The sequence below is a fragment of the Pseudorasbora parva genome, chromosome 14, assembly GCF_024679245.1.
Source record: "Pseudorasbora parva isolate DD20220531a chromosome 14, ASM2467924v1, whole genome shotgun sequence".
NCBI classification, from domain to species: Eukaryota; Metazoa; Chordata; class Actinopteri; order Cypriniformes; family Gobionidae; genus Pseudorasbora; species Pseudorasbora parva.
In genome coordinates, this window is record NC_090185.1 from 13,811,957 (window position 1) to 13,834,557 (window position 22,601).

Below are 22,601 nucleotides of genomic sequence, written 5' to 3' on the forward strand. Positions count from 1 at the left end.
TAAGATATTGTCTAGAAAAAAAAATATTTTATTGAAATTGGTCAAATTGATTTTGTTTACAGGGTTCCGTATCCAAAATCAAACGTCCAGAATAACCGATTCCGCAAGAATTTCAGAGAAAATCTCCACTGGATTTTCCAGGTAGGAAAAAAGTTTATATTTATGTGTTTATATTTATATGAATAAAAACTATAGGTTATTTTTTAAATGTTTAAAAATGACAGCTAATAAACTGCAGTGTTTCCCATGGGATTTTTTTTCCAGCACCAGTGCACTCAATGGACCCATATTTGAGTGTCCAGTACAAAAAATAACCTCTATGACCTGTGCCATTATTGAATTGTGAGAGAGACATGATCACTTCTAATTTACTATTTTTTTTCAGAAAATATCAAACAACACTATTGTCTTCTGCAGAGCTGGTTCTAGCTGAATTGAAATATTATTTATAGTTTATAAAGCTTACTTTTAGTGAACTTAACTGAATGAACTTTACTGACTGGAGCTGAATAATGACACTATCTTATCTCATGTTGCAGCTGCTTTATAATAGTTCTAAAAATCAGAATGAGCTTTATTGCCAAGTATGTTTACACACACAAATAATGTCTTATTGACAGGAGCTTCTAGGGCAGAAGAAAGTACAGACATAGTGCAGACATACATAGGAATAACACAGTAGAATTGAAATAGGACAAATTCACAGTCTAGTTAATCTTAAACTGACCTGAAATCAGGCAGAAACTGAAATCAGCTAAACCTGTGATGTATTAGGATCCAGGTAGACAAGCAATGATTAGGTCAAAGATCAAATTTGAATAAGGAAAACACATTATTAAATGTAAAATTATAGAGAAACAAATAAATAAAGTAAATAATAGTTTATGATAAAATCCAAAGTATTGTATAAAACGGATGATGATTGTGAAGATCAGAGTATAGAGAAAGAAAGACAAAATGATGAAGATAAAAGAATGAAGAAACAGGATGTTTGGTCACCCTAAGGTATAGCAGTTTCACTAAAGTCACATACAGGTGCTGCTCATAAAAATAAGGGTGACCAAACGCCCTGTTTTTCCAGAAGTCGTCGTGTTTTCAAGTCCTGTCCTGGCTGTATTTTATAAAGGATTGAAAATGTCCTGGTTTTCACTATTTTCCATTGGCCAATTAAATTGACCAGCACTTGAGTTTCATTTGAGTATCTCATTGCATGTGTCCTGGTTTTCAGTAATCAAAATATGGTCACCCTAATATAATTAGAATATTATCAAAAAGTTTATTTATTTCACTAATTCCATTCAAAAAGTGAAACTTGTATATACATTCATTACACAGGCTATTTGGGGCTCCTTTTTGCATTTAGATTTACATTTATGCATTTAGCAGACACATTTTTTTATCCAAAGCGACTTACAACGGAGGAGTACAGGAAGCAATCTATCATGAAGAGGCGAAGAAATGCAAAAAGTGCCTTAAATACAAAGTTTTGGACAATACTCAGTGTAGCCTATGCTAGAATAGGGAGGGAATTGAAGAGAAATAGAAGTAGAAATAGAAAAAGAAGATTTAGTTTTTATGATAATAAGATGAAGCGCTCACGGAAGAGATGAGTTTTTAGCTGTCTTTTGAATGATGACAGTGATTCTGCCATGTGGATCGAGGTGGGAAGATCGTTCCACCAGCCGGGAACGGTGAATGAAAAAGTTCTGGAGAGGGATTTCATGCCTCTCTGTGATGGTACCACAAGCCTACCTTCTGGTACCTTCTGGTGGGGGTGTAGACTCGTAGGAGCAAGTCGAAGTATGCGGGGGCTGAGCTTGTGGTGGATCCATAAGCAAGCATCAAATTACTGCAGGAATTTTACGCTTCTCCGGTAATTTTGCCTGAATTACTGCAGCAATGTGGTGTGGCATGGAGTCGATCAGTCTGTGGCACTGCTCAGGTGTTATGAAAGCCCAGGTTGCTCTGATAGTGAAAGTCTGCAGAAGAAGCATCAACCTGGCACGTTATGCCTACTGGCCTGGCTTACAGGACAGAACAGTTAGTGTTTAATCTATAATATTATGTTGATTATACTATAAAATAGGAGTGGGAGAAAAGATTCTCTCTCCAATGACTCTGGATCAATTCTGAGCTTAGAATTTAACATTTAACTGCAGGTGTGCAATGGCACTGCGTATGTTTTAGAAACACCCATAATATGCTAGCTTCCATTTCTCTCTCTCTCTCTCTCTCTCTCTCTCTCTCTCTCTCTCTCTCTCTCTCTCTCTCTCTCTCTCTCTCTCTCTCTCTCTCTCTCTCTCTCTCTCTCTCTCTCTCTCTCTCTCTCTCTCTCACACACACACACACACACACACACGCACACACAAAACTTGAACCATATAAAAAAAAATTCAAAACGTTCGGAAAGTTTGAACAGTGACATTCGCACTGAAACTTTATGCCTGATGTTGCGCTTACAGCCTTGCTCTACGAAGGCTTAATTCATGTTGTTTGTAATGCAGTGCTTAATGCAGTTTGTAATGCAGAAGGCTTTCAGTTTCAAATGCTTGCACGTCTCAAAATGCATTTATGACACATAATTAATATAAACACAGTTAGTATTGTCTTAAGGGATTAAACAGACAGGACAAACCCCATCTTATATTTTAAAAGAGATCTGTGCATTAGTGTGAATGCAGATCTGCACTTTTGTCAAGTTCTATAGTATAGACCTTGACACGGCTCTGGGTTCGCGTGTTCTGTCAGCTTAATCCGTTCAGGTCTTCCTGACGTTAGTGTCAGATGCGGCAGATGAAAGAGAACGTCTCAGGATAGTCACGTAACCTACACTCTAAAAAATGCTGGGTTAAAAACAACCCAAGTTGGGTTGAAAATGCACCGACCCAACAATTGGGTTGTTTTAACCCAATGGTTGAGTTGTTCTTACCCAGCAATTGGGTTGTCTTAAGCAACATTCAACCCAACCACTGGGTTAAAACAACTCAACCACTGGGTTAAAACAACTCAACCACTGGGTTAAAACAACTCAACCATTGGGTTAAAACAACTCAATTGTTGGGTCGGTGCATTTTCAACCCAACTTAGGTTGTTTTTAACCCAGCATTTTTTAGAGTGTATGTTCTCTGAATAGGGAACGAGATGCTGCGCACGCTGCCAAGTTCCCCGCACTGCTGACAAACCGTTTTGCTCGGCAGAGAAATCTGGGGAGAAGATGGTGCTTTTTTTATTTATTTTTTTTATTTAATTCAAGAATATACAAATACAAAAACCTTCAGGAAAACATTAGAGTTAAGACAAAAAAGACATTTGTATGTAGAGTCAAATATCTAAGCAAGTAAATAAAAATAAAATAAAAAATAGAAATAAGTACAACAACAACAACAACAAAAAACCATTAACATACACAAGAAATGGACATAAAAGACATGGGACAATATAAGTATAAAAAAAAAGGGGGTGGGGGTTATCAATATATGAGAAAGCTGGTTAAACTTGAACATCAGATTCATTACAAAATAATTGTTCATATTGTTTTAGGAATCGATCACATTTTTTATTGCTAGTTAATCTAAAAGATTTAAGCAGCGAGTCTACCTCAATCAAAAAAAGTGAAAGAGAAGGAATTGAGCTCATAAATTTCTGTTTATGGATGAAAAAACAAAATAAAAAAATTGAAAATATATTCTTTAGATTTGTCGGAGTCAGAGTAATAACAAATGACATCTTTCAAATTAAAAGAATGTGTATTATTGGGGTTTTTATTTAGATGGGAATATAAATTAGACCAAAACTTTTGAACCAAATCACAAGAAAATAATAAATGTATCAATGTTTGAAACCTCTTTGGAACCAATTAGGGAAAAAGATAGATTTGTTTCTAATGGTTATATTCATATTATTCCACAGAATTTCTTTATGCGGTGAGAAATTGTGGCAGTAGCACAATTTCCACGCAAGAAGAGCCTGTTGATGAAAATTAGATAATTTAACTGGGAGTTTATTATACATATAATTACATTTTAAGATAAAAGGTAGTCCTCCAATTTTATTAAAGATATAATTAGGAATAAAGAACCATATAGAATTTGGATTTATTATACATCTTTTAAGCCAGTTTATTTTAAACACATTAATAATATTATGATAATTCAACACTTCTAGTCCCCCATCACTTCTACTATTGGAAATCACTGCTTTTTTGAGTTTATGAGATCTATTTTTCCATATAAAGTCAAGGAAAATGTTATTGACACCTTTAGCAGTACAATCAGTCACATATAAAGAAAGCGAAGGATACACAAAGCGAGAAAGACCTTCTGCTTTAGAGAGGAGAACCCTACCATAGAGCGATAGATCTCTTTGTAACCAGAGATTAAAAATATATATATATTTTTTTTAATCCGATTAGAAAAATTAAGTTGTTGTCTGGCAACTAGATTTTTAGTTAGATGAATACCTAAATACTTTATTGTGTCTTTTACCGGAATATTATCAATTACTGTGTCCTCACAATTATACAGTGACATTATCTCACATTTGGACATATTTAACTTTAACCCAGAAGCATATGAGAACTTTTTAACTATCTGAATGGCACTAGAGATCTGACTTTTATCTTGTAGAAAAAGGATAGTGTCATCAGCCAGCTGCGAGATTTTGATTTCCCTATCAAAGATGGAGATACCTTTTAAGTTTGAATTGTGTATAATACTCAATGATAAAAACTCCGTAACCAAAATAAATAAAAAGGAAGAAATCGGGCAACCCTGTCTGACACCACGCCTTATGAGAAATCTTTGGGAGGTATGCATATTGACTATGACGGAACTACTAATTCCTGTATAAAACATTTCAATTATGTTAACAAAAGAATCTCCAAAACCAAACAGTCTGAGTGATTGCAGGAGAAATCCATGTTCAATTGTGTCGAAAGCCTTGTAAAAATCTAAGAAATGAATAATAGCTTTAGAGTGCACAAAATCAGCATAATCTAATAAATCTAAAACAAGTCTTATATTATTGCTTATATGCCTACCTTTGACAAAACCTGACTGCGTTTCTGCTATAATTTGATTGAGCTTAAATTTCAATCTATTAGCATATACCAAAGCCAGGATCTTATAATCAACTGTTAAGAGTGTAATTGGTCTCCAATTATCTATTAAGAGGGAATCTTTTTCAGGTTTTGGAATAAGAGAAATTATACCCTGTTTCATTGATGGTAGTCATCTCCTTCTGAGCAACACATTCATTGTACATGCAAAGAAGAGGAGATTTTATTAAATCCCAAAAATGGACATAAAATTCTGCAGAAAATCCGTCAATACCAGGCGATTTTCCTCTCTTCATAGAGAATAGTGCAGATTTAATTTCCCCAATTGTTAAAGTGGACTCACAAAGGTCTTTAAAATCATTATCAATGATAGGAATATAATTTTTAATTGTTTCAACAAAAGTCTTACAATTATCCATATTAAATTCGGAAGTGTAAAGTTTGTCATAAAAGTTTGTGATAAACTTAGAGATTAGGGAAGGATCAGTGCACTTGACACCATTGATATTTAAAGTCGTCAATGAATTTCTCCTGCAATTCCTTTTCTCTAACGCAAAAAAATAACTAGAGTTAGTCTCTCCTTCCTCTAGCCATTTGGCTTTTGACCTAATAAAGACTCCTCTAGCCAAATCCAGGTAAACTTGATTAATTTGTAGACTTAATTCTCTCAAAAGCAGAGCTTCCTCCTGATCTAATGTTTTTCGTAATAAAATATTGATTTTATTTAGTAGTTTATGTATTTTTTTATTTTTGGATGCTTTTAATTCTTTACTTTTCTTAATGGCAATCTGCCTCGCCTTATATTTAAAGAATTCCCATTTTGTCATTGAATTTTTCAGAAAATATATCTGAAAAAAATTCTTAATATCATCATTAAAGGATGCATCTTTTAAGAGAGAATTATTAAATTTCCAGTAACCACGTAACTTTGAAGTATTATCAGTGTTGCTACACAATTTTAGATTTATTTGTTTATGATCTGAGAGGGGTGCGAAGGAATGAGAGACATCTCTAACAAAATGAAGAGCTGAGGAAGAGATCAAGAAGAGGTCAATTCTCGATTGGGAGGACATATTACTATTAGACCAAGTAAATTCCTGCAGATCAGGGTGAAAAAAACGCCATGTATCCGTAAGAGAAAATTCTGTACGATAAAATGTTAATATTTGATAGCAAGCTATCGTTGCTTCTGGGAGGAAATCTGTCAAATGTGTTATCCATACATTCATTAAAATCCCCGCCCAAAATCAGAAAAGAGTCTGGATAATTAGAAATTACTTCTTTTAAATTAGAGGTTATTTGAGAAAAGAGAGATTTGTTGGCAGAACGGGAATTACATCCATAAATATTACAAATAGTAAATACTGAGTTGTCCTGCTGAAGCGATACAATAATCCATCTGCCTTCATCGGAAGACTTCACTTCTAGTATGTTCCCTTTAAACTTGTGCAACAAAATGGAAACTCCAGCAGAATGATTAGAGCCATGGCTACAGTAAATTGTATTTCCCCATTGATTTTTCCAAAATTTTACATCCATTTCACACAAATGCGTTTCCTGAAGGAGAATTATATCCGACTCGCTGCTTTTACAAAATAAAAAAACAGCTTTCCTCTTTACTGCATCGCGTAAACCCCTAACATTTAACGATACAACAGAAAAGGAATTGAACTTAAAGTCCATTAAAAACAGAAAACAGATCTAGTAACTCTTATATCTGAACAAACACTAACAAAAGCTATTTTGAAATAGGAACAATATATAACCAAAGATAATTCACAAATGTTAAATTCGAGAAAATACACTTCACCACCTTGCTCGTCACCAAAAATTAAGTAAAAAAAAAAAAATGGCTGAGTGAAAATTTTAAGAGGGTCTGAATACGTTCCGTACCCACTATATGTGGATGTACCAGTTGGTTAATTTTTTTTCTACCTCACTGTTTGTTTATGGTTTGTTTTTAGGATGTTGAGAACAAAATAATCACATTTCTGAAGAACGAACTGAAATATTTTAGGAAAATATTAAAAAAAGATAACACACAATACTATGTAAAGGACTTGAAAGAGGAAAAGCTGAATATCAAAGAAGCAGCTCTTGATATGACACTCTTCTTCCTGAGAGATATGAAGCAAGATGAAGCTGCTAATACTCTAGAAGGTAAGAGACTCATGACCTTTTGTCTTATTGTCACTTCTAAAATGTATGAAATAATATTAAAATAAGGTGCTTTTGTTCCTGTGTTTGTGTTTAGAGGAGCTGGTCTTCATTAATCAGCAACGGCTAATATCTCGGCTGAAGAAGAAGTATCAATCTGTATCTGAAGGAATTGCCAAGCATGGTGACAACACACTTCTGAATAACATCTACACAGATCTCTATATCACTCAGGGTGGCAGTGAACAGGTCAATACTGAACATGAGGTCAGTCAGATTGAAGCTGCTTCTAGGCGTCATGAATCACAAGAGATACAGGTTGAATGCACACATTTGTTTGAAGCATCTGAAGACAAGGAGATCAGAACTGTACTGACGAAAGGAGTTGCTGGCATTGGAAAATCCATCTCTGTGCAAAAGTTTATTGTGGACTGGGCTGAACGGTTAGAAAAAGACAAAAAAGAAAAGGACAAAAAAGACAAAAAAGAAAAGGACACAACAGAAAAAAAAGAAAAGGACAAAAAAGACAAAAAAGAAAAGGACACAACAGAAAAAAAAGAAAAGGACAAAAAAGACAAAAAGGAAAAGGACAAAAAAGAAAAGGACAAAAAAGACAAAAAAGAAAAGGACACAACAGAAAATCTGGATATCAGCTTCATATTTCCTCTTCCATTCAGAGAGATTAACTTAATAAAAGATGGTAAACAAAGTTTGATGAACATTATAAGTCAGTTTTTCCCTGAGACAAAAGGATTGGATCTTACAAGGAACAAATTCAAAATCCTGTTCATCCTTGATGGTTTGGATGAATGTCGTCTTCCTCTAGATTTTAAAGATAATGAGACATGGAGTGATGTAACGTCACCAGCCTGTCTAGATGTTCTTCTGACGAACCTCATCAAGGGAAATCTGCTTCCTTCTGCTCTCATCTGGATCACCACCAGACCAGCAGCTGCCAGTAAGATTCCTCCTGAATGTATCGACCGGCTGACGGAGGTCAGAGGATTCAATGATGAACAAAAGGAGGAGTACTTCAAAAAAAGATTCACAGATGAGAAAATGGCCAAAGAAATCATTGATCATGTTAAACAATCAAAGAGTCTCTTTATCATGTGCCACATCCCAGTCTTCTGCTGGATTTCAGCCACTGTTCTCCAGAACATTTTGGAGGAGAAAATAACTAATGATAAGAAAAACAATCAGGCCGATGAAACCTCCAAAACACTGCAGGAATCAAATACTGAAGACACTCCCAAGACTCTGACACAAATGTACACACACTTTCTCCGCTTTCAGATCCTGCAGAGCAGACGAAAGTATGATGGAGAATACACACCTGATGTTTCCTGGGATAAAGATGCCATACTTTCACTGGGAAAACTGGCATTTCAACAGCTGAAAAAAAACAACCTGATCTTCTGTAACACAGACCTGGAATCCTGTGGTATTGACGTCTATAAAGCATCAGTGTATTCAGGCATGTGTACCCAGATCTTTAAGGAGGAAACGGGGATCATTGTTGGCACCATGTACTGCTTTGTTCACATGAGCATTCAAGAGTTTATTGCAGCTCTTTATGCACATCTGTTTCTAGACATCAACACAAAAAGTGTGTTTGTTCATGAATCTACAGAACAGGAAAACAAAAGTGAATCTACAGAACAGGAAAACAAAAATGAATCTACAGAACAGGAAAACAAAAATGAAGCCATGATTGATTTGCTCAAGACTGCAGTGGACGAGGCACTCGAGAGTGAAACTGGACACCTGGACCTTTTCCTTCGCTTCCTCCTCGGTCTGTCACTCCAGTCTAATCAGCGACTCTTACGAGGTCTGTTGACGCCGCAAAATGACCAGAGCAAAGAAATAGTTCAGTACATCAAGCAGAAATTAGAAGATAATCTGTCTCCAGAGAGATCCATCAATCTGTTCTACTGTCTGAATGAACTGAATGATCAAACTCTGGTGAAAGAGATTCAGAACCACCTTAGAGAAGGAAGTCTCTCATCTGCTGACCTTTCACCTGCCCAGTGGTCTGCTGTGGCCTTTGTGTTGTTGACATCAGAGGAAGAGCTGGAGGAGTTTGAGCTTCAGAAATTCAAGAAATCAGAGGAGTGTTTCTTTAGACTATCAGAAGTAGTCAAAAACTCCAAAAGAGCACTGTAAGTAATTAAATGTGATTACATCATAAAGGTAATCCATGTGACTCCAGTGGTTTAACCTCAATTTTATAAAGTGACTCGAGTGCATTGATTGTGCAAAAAAAAAAAAACAGTTCACCACTTTATTTACAAAATAGTATTCTCCAATATGCGTTCATGAGAGCACTACTATGCATGCGTGTTATTAAAGTCCCACTGAAATCAAAATTTAAGTTGTTTAGCTTTTAGTATGACTGTGTTAGCATTAAAGTTATGAATAAGCTGGTGTGTTCCAAAACAATGAAACGATTTGCATTGTTATAAGATATAAGCATTCAAAATTTACAGTCTCTCACTTCCGTTAAAACGAATCTCAGATTTTGGTGACATCATCACAGACTTCAGTTTCTCATCAAATCTTCTGTCCAATTAAAATGCTCTCTAGAATCTAAAGCCCGCCCCCTACACTGCTGAAGCGGCGGCTGAAATCGGTCAGTTGTTAACACACATTTCCTAATTTCTACATGGTGAAAGGAACATAGCACACTATATATGTGGTAGGAAACGAGTCAGTGTAAATATGCTTTCAGTTGAGGCGAATGAAGTCTGTTTTCACGTTAGTTTCACACACCATGGCAGCGTGAACACACCCACACACCAATGGCTCTGGTCTAAAGTTAGACTACAGACAGGAGAGCGCAGCATAAATCATGTGCGCGGGTCAGCGCAGACAACAAAACATTTTGGACCCATTTGAATTCTGCCCAGAATGCTGCATTTTAAAATTATATGGAGGAGATTACTATGATGATAAATGGTTAGAGGAAACTAGCTATACCAAACAGAAAGGCTCTAGTCAAACTGTATATTAACGAAATGCCATTGGCTGTTTCAAAAAGGGGGAGGAGCTGCTAACAGCTGGAGCCGTTTCAGGGGAAATCACATCAACACACTGAATAATGCGGCGCGTTTCAAGGCACTTCTATTGGCCTTTAAGTTGAGAGCAGATGTTGTGTGAATGCGCGCTGGAGAATACTATTTTGTAAATAAAATGGCAAATTGTGTGTGGTTCAGTTTTTTCAAATATCAATTCTGATTTTTTTATTTTTTTTTTGTAGGCTAAATGATTGTGACTTGACAGACAAAAGCTGTTCAACTCTGGCTAAAGCTCTTCGATCAGATAACAATCTAAAATATCTGAACATGAACAATAATAATCTGCAGGATTCAGGATTGAGTCATCTCTGCACTGGACTGGAGAATATAACTTGTAAATTGGAGACCCTGTGGTAAGTTGTGACACAATAGACAAAGGTCATTGGTTTTAGATAGACTTTACAAAATGTGTGTAGGCTCTTATTATTGTTTTAGCAAACACTCCTATATGTCCACCACACTAGTGAGCAGTGTTTGACTCATGCTTCTGCTTAACACCAAAACACACTTCACAAGATTTCTGAATATTCTCTTCTCTTTATTTTCACTTAAAAATTCAAAAGAAACATAATCAAGTACTTAAATCAGTCTATCAACAAATTACAAGGTTTCTGCATTTTACTGTAAGCGTACAAGCATCCAAGATAATATTTGTTTGCCGACGCTCCTATTTGGCTTTCCTGACTAACACCATTATATACCGGCTGGTGCAACCTAGTCCCTACCTCCTACAGAAGACTCTCACACACAAAACAATATATGACCCAAAATAATATAATATAATATAAACAATTTTACAATTTTTACAATTACATTTAAATGTCCCATGACATTATTTAATTATTTTATAATGTTTCCTGAGGTGTACTATATTGTTAGTATGGTTTACACATCAAAAAATGTCATAATGTAGAAATAAAAGGCATTTTTTCTATACTGATATTGCCCTCTGGCTTGATTCTCTGATGCATCAAAGAGGCCAGCGGCAGGACTGACAGTATTAAACGATTTAGAAAGAAAGTCTGTGTGAACTTGAATGATGAGCTACACATCAGAAATCCCTGATCCCAGATCAGGCATTACTGAACACTGTTACTCACTGTTTGTGGCGGTGCTGTTGAATCCGTATGGTAAAGCCTGTGCTGACATCGCGACTGATAAACTGAATCCATTCTCTACTCATTCTCTGGGCGGGCAAAGCAGAAGAAGGGGAGGAAACCTTTCCTGTTATGACGTCATTACAGGAGAATTCAAGATCAGCTCGTCTGGGCTCTCATTTTCTCAAAGGCAGAGAAAGACAGCCAGAACTCTGTTAACACCGATCAAAATTTCTAGCCACTCGGTGACAATATTCAGGCTAGGGGAACTCATATTAATGTTGAAAAACCTCATAAAATAAAAATGTCATCCCATGGGGCCGTTAAACACTAATATGGCTCCTACAAAGAGTAACAATCAGTAAAGGTTATTGTTTTAGTCATTTAGAATACATTTGTGGTCCAGTACATTACAAGGAACTCTAAGTCATGTATTGTACTTTAGAATGTGTTTACTTAAATCTGTTTATTTTCAGGCTCAGTAAGTGTTATATAACAGAGGAAAGCTGTTCAGCTCTTGCTTCAGTTCTCAGTTCAGACTCCAGCAGTCTGAAGGATCTTGACCTGAGCAATAATAATCTGAAGGATTCAGGAGTGATGCTGATCTCTAATGGACTGGAAAAGAACAAAAAACTGGAGAAACTCAAGTAAATTTATGCCTAACAAAGGCATATCTTATGTCTGTTGTTTTAAAGTGTTTCATGAGTTTTTGTTTGATCATTTTATTTCATTTTTTATTTATTATAAATCATTTTTCCTTCTTAGGGATTAATATTGTTCAGGACATTTCTAAAATTACTGACTAAATTACCTGATTGTTACATTTTCATTCCCATGATTATATTAATCATATAATAATTCAGTTTTTCTATTAATTGTCTTTTCTATAGGCTTTCAGACTGCAGTATCACAGAAGAAGGTTATAAAGCTCTGGCTTCAGCTCTGAGATCAAACCCTTCACACCTGATAGAGCTGGATCTCAGAGGAAATGATCCTGGACAATCAGGAGTGAAGGAGCTCAATGATTTACTACTGGATCAGAACTGTCAACTGAAGACACTGAGGTGAGACATGATGAAGTAATACAATATAAATTATATGCAGGCAAATTATTTATAGAAACAATATTCCAGTTAAACAATAAGCTGCATCATCTGTTGTTGTTATCATAGTTAATATAGATATATTCAATCTTTAATTCGTTTGTACTGGTGTTTTATGCAATATTTTCATTACCTAGTTTAGTTGAAAACTGTATGAAATTCTAATTCTTTCCTTCTGCAGGTTTCTGAGTCCTGCTGCAGATGAAGCCTGTCAGTATGTGAGAGGAATTTTGGGTAAAAACCCGTTACTCCTGAAAGAGCTGAATCTGAGTGATCATAAACTAGGAGACACACAAGTGTATCAGATCGCTGCTCTACTGCAGGATAAACACTGTAAACTCAACACACTGATGTGAGTATTTGATGATTTAATACTTTAAATCTAAAACATTTTCCAAATATAACTTTTGACATTATACATTTATTCACTTATATAGATTAGGATTGTTGTTGTTCTTTCTCTTTCTCTTCAGGCTGAATAATAACAGTATTACAGCAGAAGGTTGTGCTGCTCTGACTTCAGCGTTTAATTCAAACCCTTCAAACCTGATAGAGCTGGATCTGAGTGAGAATAAACTGGGAGACTCAGGAATGGAGAAGATCTGCTCTTTGTTGAAAAATCCTCAGTGGAGATTGGAGAAACTGAAGTATTTATATTTATTTTGATTTATGCATGTTAATATACATTTATAAATAACCATTTGAGTCTGAGTCATATCGATCCAACATATAGCGCAACAGACAAAACTCAAGTTTTACTGTTAGCACAGTTTGACTTTTTAAATCTCTATTTTTATTATTTTAATTATTTCACTCAATACTGTAACATTATTATTTAAAATGATTTGTTTTACTTTAGTGTAGAACATTCTATAGTTTTTTTTAGGATATTACTTGTCATAATCTGTGTTGTTTTTTGCCTGGTTGCAGCCAGACAGATGGAGATCAGGGGTCTGTTTTTCGTACCTTGCTTAATACATCTGAGATGATTTGACAGATGCCCGATCTTCTAATTGTGATAACTGATCTCTGGCTAATTTGGTTCTTCAAACGAGTTTGTGGATCTGCTGGCAGCAAGACAGCAATCTAATGAAATTATGACACCTGACGAAACATTTCTGGACCTTTATTGGTAAAAAAGCAAAGTGACCAAAACATTCATTTAATTTAAAATTTGAAGCAGATTTGTTATGTGACAGCATTAATTAAAGTCTCTTAAGAGTCAAGATATCTGCATTTCCCTTTACTGCATACAGCTTGTGTGTAAGACTCCAATAAAATTATATTTATTCCATCACAAATAAATCTCTCAATCAAATGGCTATTTATAAACTACACAATTATAATATTATTTTCAAAATAATTTTTATATTATCATTATTTAAAAACAAAGGTTCAGTAAGGAACTCTTGTAAGGAAGTAGCAATAGCTGGGACAGATTTTAAGTATCAACACCACTTAAAAAGATGAAAATCGAATCCTCTTTACATTAAATAAACTGCTCCTGAGAAGATTTAAACTTGCAGACCTGTTGCTATAACAGCAAGTCCAGGATGAGTGTCGAAGAATCCGAGATTGTGCCAAATCGTAAATATTCAAATCCAGCTAACGGAGTTATCAACGTACGAAGAACAGACCCCTGGATATAGTTTAAATGCAGAGTTTATTAATAATCCAACAGGCAAATAACAGACAGTAGTAGCAACACATTCACAAACTCTAACTCAAACGAGACCAGTGAAGGTGATTTGAAAATAAACATATATAGATACAGTTCCTGACAGTGCTTTATTTTGTGCAAGAAGTTTTCTGGAAAAAATTCCAAATTATTTCCTCCGGTCAAGTAATGTGTTATTTCGCAAACACTTCATGGCCTATGCATACTAGCTTGCTTTATTTACATTAGTTACACGCATTTACGAGTTGTTTAGGATGGGAATCCAAGTCTTTAACAGTGTAAAAAGCTCAGTATGCATGAAACAGCATTTCATATATATATATATATATATATATATATATATATATATATATATATATATATATATATATATATATATATAGCAAACTGTAACAATGTATCTTGTGCTCACTTGAAATGTGTCCCCATATTAAGTCCTTAAATTTGAGGATATTGGACTTGGAAAGTCCTTGAAGTTAACCAAGGTGTAATAAAAATGATTAACAGCTGTGATGAAGATTAGTGTCCATGGAAACTGATAAACTAAGAACAAACGCAGATTTTTTTGTAACAGTTTTATGGAATAAACAACCTGTTTTCTTCTTTTTTTAAGGTTCTCAAGCTGCGGTATCACAGAAGAAGGTTATAAAGCTCTGGCTTCAGCTCTGAGATCAAACCCTTCACACCTGATAGAGCTGAATCTCACAGGAAATGATCCTGGACAATCAGGAGTGAAGCAGTTTTATGATTTACTACAGGATAAAGGTTGTAAAATAAAGACCATCAGGTGATTAATAAAAGCTCAAATATTTAAAACTAAACCACAACAGCAACTTATCTGAACTGAACTGATATATGACACTGAATTTATTCCATTAGATACATTTTGATTACTATTGTAGATTACACATTTACTCGATGTGATTAGACTTTTTTTTTAAACAGCCATCAAACTGATTTTATATAGCAGCAGGACAAAATTGTATGCCAATTTTGTAACTGGAAGTAAACCTGTACCATTGTAGAGGTTTACTTCCAGTTACAAAATTGCCATAACATTTTGTCCTGCTGCTATATAAAATCAGTTTATGGGCAGTTTCCTAACATATTCAAATTTCTCAATTTAATACTTTTAATTTAAAACATAGCATAGCATGTATAGACATCTTAAAATTCTTTTTGAAACTAATTTTACTTAGGAGTAGGATTTCTTTAAAGGGTTAGCTCACCCAAAAATTAAAATTAGACAATGATTTACTCAACCATCATTTACTCACCATGATTTGTATCTATCCATCATATAACTGCTCCACACGGCTCCGGGGGGGTTACGCTCAAATAGTAACTCTTGACTCTTGAGTATTGACTCTTGAGTATTGACGACTCAGTATACTCTTGAGAATTGATGACTGCAGAAGTGCAAAAGATAGAGCAAAACAAAGCGTAGCGTCAGGGATTACTCTTTTAGCGTAAGTCGACTCGTGTACCACTGACCACCGCAAGCTAGGTATTTTAGTCTATAAAGTTTTAAATGTGGATATTTTTCTCACACAAACGCACAACTTCACTTCAGAAGGCTTTTATTAACCCCCGGAGCTGTGTGGAGCAGTTATATGATGGATATATGCATTTGTATGGATTTCAAAAATGACCTAACCCTTCCCTGCCATTATAATGCTTGGAAGAGCCAGGACATTCGTCTGAAAGAAGAATATCATATAAACCTAGGATGACTTGTGGGTGAGTAAATAATGGTCTAATTTTTTTTTTTTTTTTGGGGGGGGGGGGGGGGGGGGGTGAAGTAACCCTTTAACTACTCATACTGGAGCCAATTAAAATTTTGCCAAAACCTGTACCGTGTGGGAACATTATACTTAAGATGGATCTTCTACTTCCTCTAGGTTTTTGAAAAATCCTGCTGCACAGGGAGCATGTGACTATCTCACTGAAGTTCTTGGTACAAGTCCATTATTACTGACAGAACTGGATCTGAGTGAAGATAAACTAGGAGATCTGGATGGAGAGAAGCTCTCTGCTCTTTTGATGGACTCTCATAGCAAACTGGAAAAAATCAAGTGAGTCAACATGATTTTCTACATTTCTAACTTCTGTTTATTCATTATAAAAGCCTGTCAGTCACATGTGTGAGCAGATATGATGACCTGTTAATCTGATGTATGTTGAATATGTGCTGAATAAGAAATAATGCTTTTTTTATTTGTATTTTTTTAGGCTGAATAATTGTGAGCAGACAGAGAAAAGCTGTTCAGTTCTAGCTACTGTCCTCTCCTCCAAAACCATCCTGAAAGAGATGAACCTGAACAACAGCCGTCTGCTGGACTCAGGAGTCAAAGAGATCTGTGAGGGACTGAAGAAATCTAAACTGGAGATACTGAAGTGAGTGCATTTCACCATCAGCTACACTCAACACCATTAGGCTTGTCTTGATAATTTCTTCTTCAACTTATCGTGTGATATGTAAGTACATCCTTATGAAAAAGAAGTATATTTAAAGTTCATTTTATGAAGTATACTTAAGTAATGCACAAGTATATTTTTAAGTATACTTTATGTGTTAAGTATACAAATATCAATGTGTACTAGTAGTACACTTGTAAGTGTCTTGGAATTGTCGTTCTCGCCCACATGAAGTTGGGGTTACACCTTTCACATAATGGATTCTATGGTACAGATGTGGCTAAGTCTGAGTTTGTATGCTTTTATCCCAATCGCTCTGCTCCCGGGAGTTCTGGAGATATTTCACGGGGACCAGGTACCCCTAACTTTGATAGCCCAGTGGGTGGGCCAAGTATGGTTTCCCAAACTAGTGTCTCTCCTCGACGGGCCTGCACTACAGTAACCTATCAGGAGCGACCTTCTCTCCCAAGCAGGGGGCTCGATTGTTTGACCTCATCCAGAACTGTGGAACCTGTGGGCTTGGCCTCTAAGGGGGCCCAGCACACAGGGGCAGGTCTCTCAACTGAGGTTGTGCATTCAACACTACAGAGCTCTCTCTATGATGAAACTTTATGCCCTTAAGTGGAAAATCTTCACTTCATGGTGTAGTGACCATAAGTGGGACCCAGTTAACTGCCCAGTTGGTACAGTGCTGGAGTTCCTGCAGGAGCGGTTCACTGCAGGTCTGTCTCCTTCCACCTTACAAGTTTATGTGGCGGGTGTAGGTGCTTACCACATTCATTTGGGTGGTATGTCTTTGGGTAAAGATCCATTGATATCTCGTTTCCTCTGTGGTATATGAGGTGAGGCCTGCAGTTCACACTAGTGCTACTGTTCTTCAGGGCCTTTCCCAGGCTCACTTTGAGCCTTTGGAGGAGGTTCCTGCCAAGTTTTTAACCTTAAAAGCTTAGTTCCTCCTCGCTATCTCATCTCTTAAAAGAATAGGAGATTTGCAAACTCTGTCAGTTGCACCCTCGCGCCTGGAATTTGCACCTGGCATGGTTAAGGCCTTCCCTCATCCTAGGCCAGGTTAAATGGTCTTAGGTCCTTAGGTTCTTACTAATGTAGCTAGATATTTTGTGCTACAGGCCTTTTGCCCTCTGCCTTTTTTTAAATGTGGACCAGGAAATGAGTAATTTGCTGTGCCATGTTTGCAGGGGTGTAAAGTAAAGAATTAAAAATGTTCTCGTTACTGTAATTGAGTAGGCCTAGTTTTTCTCAGGAATTGTACTTTTGTATATTTTTTAAAGTAGTTTAAAAACAGTGTACTTTTACTTGAGTACATTTTAAGTGATGTATCGGTGCTTTTACTGCGCTATTTTCCCTAAACTTGCTGTCGCTACATTATGTTTATTTATTTTCCTGTGATTGGCTAAGACGAATAATCAGTCCTGTGTGTCCATGCGTCACGCCCGTGACTCCCGTCAAATCAGCCATAGCGACCAGTGTGAGAGTGAGAGGTACGCGCGCTTTATGAAAGGGGGTGTGTGCTGACTACTGTATGATGACTGAAATCGTCAAATTGCCTTAAATAATTTCTACAAATGGACCTCAGAATATTACATTTTCTAATACATGCATAAATAGTCTGTATTCTGTTATCGCTGCACAAGCTCGCGGTGCCATCTGCTGGAAACACTTCATTTAGCTTGATTGTTTGCCAGGCTTCAAAGTGCATTAGGCATTAACCGATCATCACTGCTAGATCTTTGTCCCTTACGTCAATTTCGTTTAACATGTAAACACATTAAACCTGCTTTCTGTCATCTTACTGAAGTGCATATTTTAATGTAATGTGTTCTCATGGCGATTTAAAATTGTATGCCATTTACAGTACAGGCCAAAAGTTATATACATTACTATTGGTAATGTTTTTGAAAGAAGTTTCTTCTGCTCATCAAGCCTGCATTTATTTGATCAAAAATACAAATTTATTTGTTTAAATTGTGATATATTATTACAATTTAAAATATTTGGTTTTCAATTTATTATACTTTAAATGATCATTTATTTCTGTGATGCAAAGCTATATTTTCAGGATCATTCCTCCAGTCTTCAGTGTCACATGTGACATCCAGTCTATCACATGATCCTTCAGAAATCATTCTAATATTCTGATGTATTAGAATATTAGAATGGAAACAGTAGAATGGAAGTTCTGCTGCCTAATATATTTGATGAATAAAAGGTTCAAAAGAACTGAACCATCTAAAAGAACAAGAACCACGGTATCTCCAGAGTCAGTGGAAGGATAAATATCATTTAATACTATCAGAAGGTCGGAATCAGTGCTGTGAGCAGATCTATGGAAGACCTCATAGATACCATTATGTGACAGAAGCTGTTGTATAACTGTGGCCACTTTAAGATTAGCAAGAACAGAACCCATTTTGAGACTTGTTGATAAAAGATACCATACGTAGCCCAACTGAATCAATGATTTGTTAAAATTTTTTTGGGTGAATGATATCATATGGACAGTGCTGGTTTGATTTTGACAGTCACGTCCTTCAGTGTCTGGAGGTCAATAGGTTAAAAAACCTCCCAGAAAACAGAAGCAGGAGACAGGCTAGGGCGGACAGTTAAATTAGAGCAGACACTAAGTCTTATATTAGTGATTTTATTAATATAAAATCAGAAAGTGGAAATCAGAGAGCACAATATCCACGACATCAATTCCATAAGAGAGAACAAGGTCCAACGTGTGGCCCTGAGAGTGAGTGGAGTTTTTGATCCACTGTGATAAATTAAAAGCATCTAATATATTAAAAAACTCCTGTGACTGGGAATTTAAAAAACAGCAGACATGGATATTAAAATCGCCCACCAGTAGAAAGTGGTCATAGTTTGTAGCAGTATTGACGATAAGCTCAGTAAATTGCTGTATAAAATCCTTAGTGGAGTTTGGAGGGTGGTAAATCACCCCTCAACAGACCAGGGCCATTCTAGTCAAAAAGCGTTTATTAGAGCTATCTTAGGCAGAGTTATAGTTACAGGAGAAGAAGTCTCTCTTCTCAATGAATGCAGGTTTTCAAGATTAACTCCTTGACGTCGGGAGCAGAGGCCAAAGATCGGGAGATTGCTTTCTGGAATACCAGGACAACAGGGAAATCCAGGAAACTGAGGGTGCTTTCACTCCAGCACTTTTGGTGCGCACCCGGGTTCAATTGACGTCAGAGTTCGATTTGTTTGGATGATGCGAACACGTGCTTCCGAACTCAGGTGTGCACCCGCTAACCCTACCTGAGTCCACTTAAAAAGGTTAAAAATGTGTTTTATGTGCGTTTTACTCATTTACCCGACTGGCATCACTGACATACTGCAAGCAGAGAGCTTTAGATCTCATTTCTGCTCGTCTTCAGTATTCTTTAGAGCATTTGCAGTGCATTCGCGGCAGATAGATGCAAGTGTCATTACGTACTGAAGCTTTGGTAACAAAACCAATGATTCAAAAACAAAAATATAAAAGTGACAAGAGCAACGCTATGCATTTCGCCGCCTTCACGTTTTCTGTCATTACTAAGCAGCCGGGTAAACAGCTGCTGCTTTGATGATGCAAATTAACCCTGGTTAGGACCCAAATAATATAATATGAACACATTCCAGCAGGGGAAGGGGAAGGGGAACAATCAAACTTGGGTTCGGTCCAGGAAATTGAACCAAGTGTGAAAGCACTCTGAGGGTTACATACAGAGGCAACATACAAAACGTCAAAAAGAATGACTGACGGACACATGACTTAAATAGGTTGAGCTAACAGGCTAATGACACACAGCTGACAGTAATATAGAATGATGAATCTGGGCAAAGGATTATTTGGTAATGAAGTATTTGATCAATGGCAAATAATCTGTGATGAGGGCCCATTGGTGGACAGCCAGGGCACTTCAGCTGGTGACAGTGACAATCGACTTTTAATTGATTATCGGTTAATCGTTAACATCCTTAATATTAATCTTTCCTCTTGGAAAACAGATTACACAGTGCAGAAGCTAAAGTGTGTATTTTTATTAATATCCATTCTCCATTTTAAATGTCAGTTTTTTTAGTTTAACTAAAAAAAGACTAAAGTAGCTCAGATGGGTGATAGGCCGGGATGTAGTGGAGGCTCCCAAAATTCAGAAATAGTGTTTACCCACCTCCAAAGTGCGTTTATCCACCTCTAATTAGCCTACAGTTCCTAAGACATTGTAAATTAAGCTTATGTCATTTTAGTTTCATATTGTTCATTTTCATTGGTTGTTTGTTGTACAGTTAGACAAACTCTTTCATATTGCGCTACAAATGTCAGTGAGAGTAGTGGAAGTTCAGATCATTTTACTGACTCGGATCTTTGAGTCTCGTTCAGCAAAATGAACCAATCTTTTCTCTTCCCGTCTCTATGGGACTGACAGGAAGAACAAAAGACTCGGATCTCACCTATCAATTCAGAATCAGAACGATCAGAACCCATATGTTGCGTAATGCGGACGCGCAGTCAAAACAAAGTGAACGAATCACTTTCAGAGACAACTCGGTAGTCCCGAGTCATATTAAAGATTCGTTCAAAATGAACAAATCATTCATGAACGACACGCAACCAAGATACAAAACTGGATTTCCGGCAATTTTCAAAATGACATAATTATCCATTTGTAGTACATTTAATCAGCTTGTGACACTTTTCAATCACTTTTCAAGTGGACAAAGAGGCACTCTGGACATTGTTGTGATATTAATTAATCACAGGCAGCTGGTTTAATGTAGAGAGCATGTCGAAACCCTGTAAAAAAAAGCTGTAATGATGCAGTGTATTTTGTGTTCAAATAGAAAATTTTTGGTTTTATTGTTTTTTTTAGTTTAGCAAAATTATCTGTTAATGTCGGCAGCCATTAGGCTATACACTTGTGGAAACTACAGTCCAACTTATATAGTCTTTCTATAGTTTTCTTTAAATTAAAATATGTGGCACCAAATTCATCCTTCTGTCGTTAATCTGCACCTGCCTCATTAACAATTGGCAAAAACTAATCGACAACTATTTTAATAATCGATTAGTCGGCTTAAGTATTTTAAGACAAAAATCAAATTCTTTGATTCCAGCTTGTTTAATGTGAATATGTTCTAGTGTGTTCTCTTATATGTGCTTATATTAGCCACCTCGTTTTACTACGAATTGCCGTGAGATCGGGCTGCATACACCGGTAGGCAGTGGCCCACCTTACCGTGACCACGATGCAGTCACCCAGAATTTATAGTTTACCCACCTCTTTTTTTACCACTACACCTCTGGTGATAGGTAGTGATTTTGCTGCATATAGACTCATTTGTGAGTTTTCAAACAGAAATCTAGTCATGTAAATACAATGCTATTAAAACAAAATCTATTAAAATCTTAAAATAACACACTATCTTATTTATTTGGTATTTGTGGTCCAATTTGATAAAACTTAAATCACACATACACAAAAATAACAAAAGCCAAGTTTTCATTATTTTAATTTATCAAATAATTGCTACATTTCTACTGCAATGTTGCTTTTTTAATTTAAGTTTTTACTTTTTGTGTAGACTCTCAGACTGCAGTATCAGTGAAGAAGGTTATAAAGCTCTGGCTTCAGCTCTGAGATCAAATCCTTCACACCTGATAGAGCTGGATCTCACAGGAAATGATCCGGGACAATCAGGAGTGAAGGAGCTCACTGATTTACTACAGAATCAGCGCTATTCACTGAAAACACTGAGGTGAGTGTTAAAAACATTAAATAGTCTTGTAACCATCTTTGCTGTAAAAATGTAACTTTCAGAAAGATATTTCACAAGATGTTAAAATAAATCATTATATAGCAGATAATGTCAATGTACTTGTCTTGTCTCCAGGTTTTTGAGTCCTGCTGCAGACGAAGCCTGTCAGTATGTGACTGGAATTGTGGGTAATAACCCGTTACTCCTGAGAGAGCTGAATCTGAGTGATCATAATCTAGGTGACTCAGGAGT

General features: G+C 36.2%; 1 protein-coding gene across 1 annotated transcript in view; it reads left to right on the top strand.

Moving 5' to 3' along the window:
* LOC137039737 (uncharacterized) overlaps window positions 1-22,601 on the top strand; it is a 284,691-nt gene that overhangs the window by 13,054 nt on the left and 249,036 nt on the right. Inside the window, exons 5-9 of the mRNA XM_067415014.1 lie at window positions 63-141; window positions 7,021-7,216; window positions 7,311-9,375; window positions 10,473-10,643; window positions 11,864-12,034. Of these exons, the coding sequence (XP_067271115.1) occupies window positions 63-141; window positions 7,021-7,216; window positions 7,311-9,375; window positions 10,473-10,643; window positions 11,864-12,034 (2,682 nt within the window). The remainder of the gene's footprint in view (window positions 1-62; window positions 142-7,020; window positions 7,217-7,310; window positions 9,376-10,472; window positions 10,644-11,863; window positions 12,035-22,601) is intronic.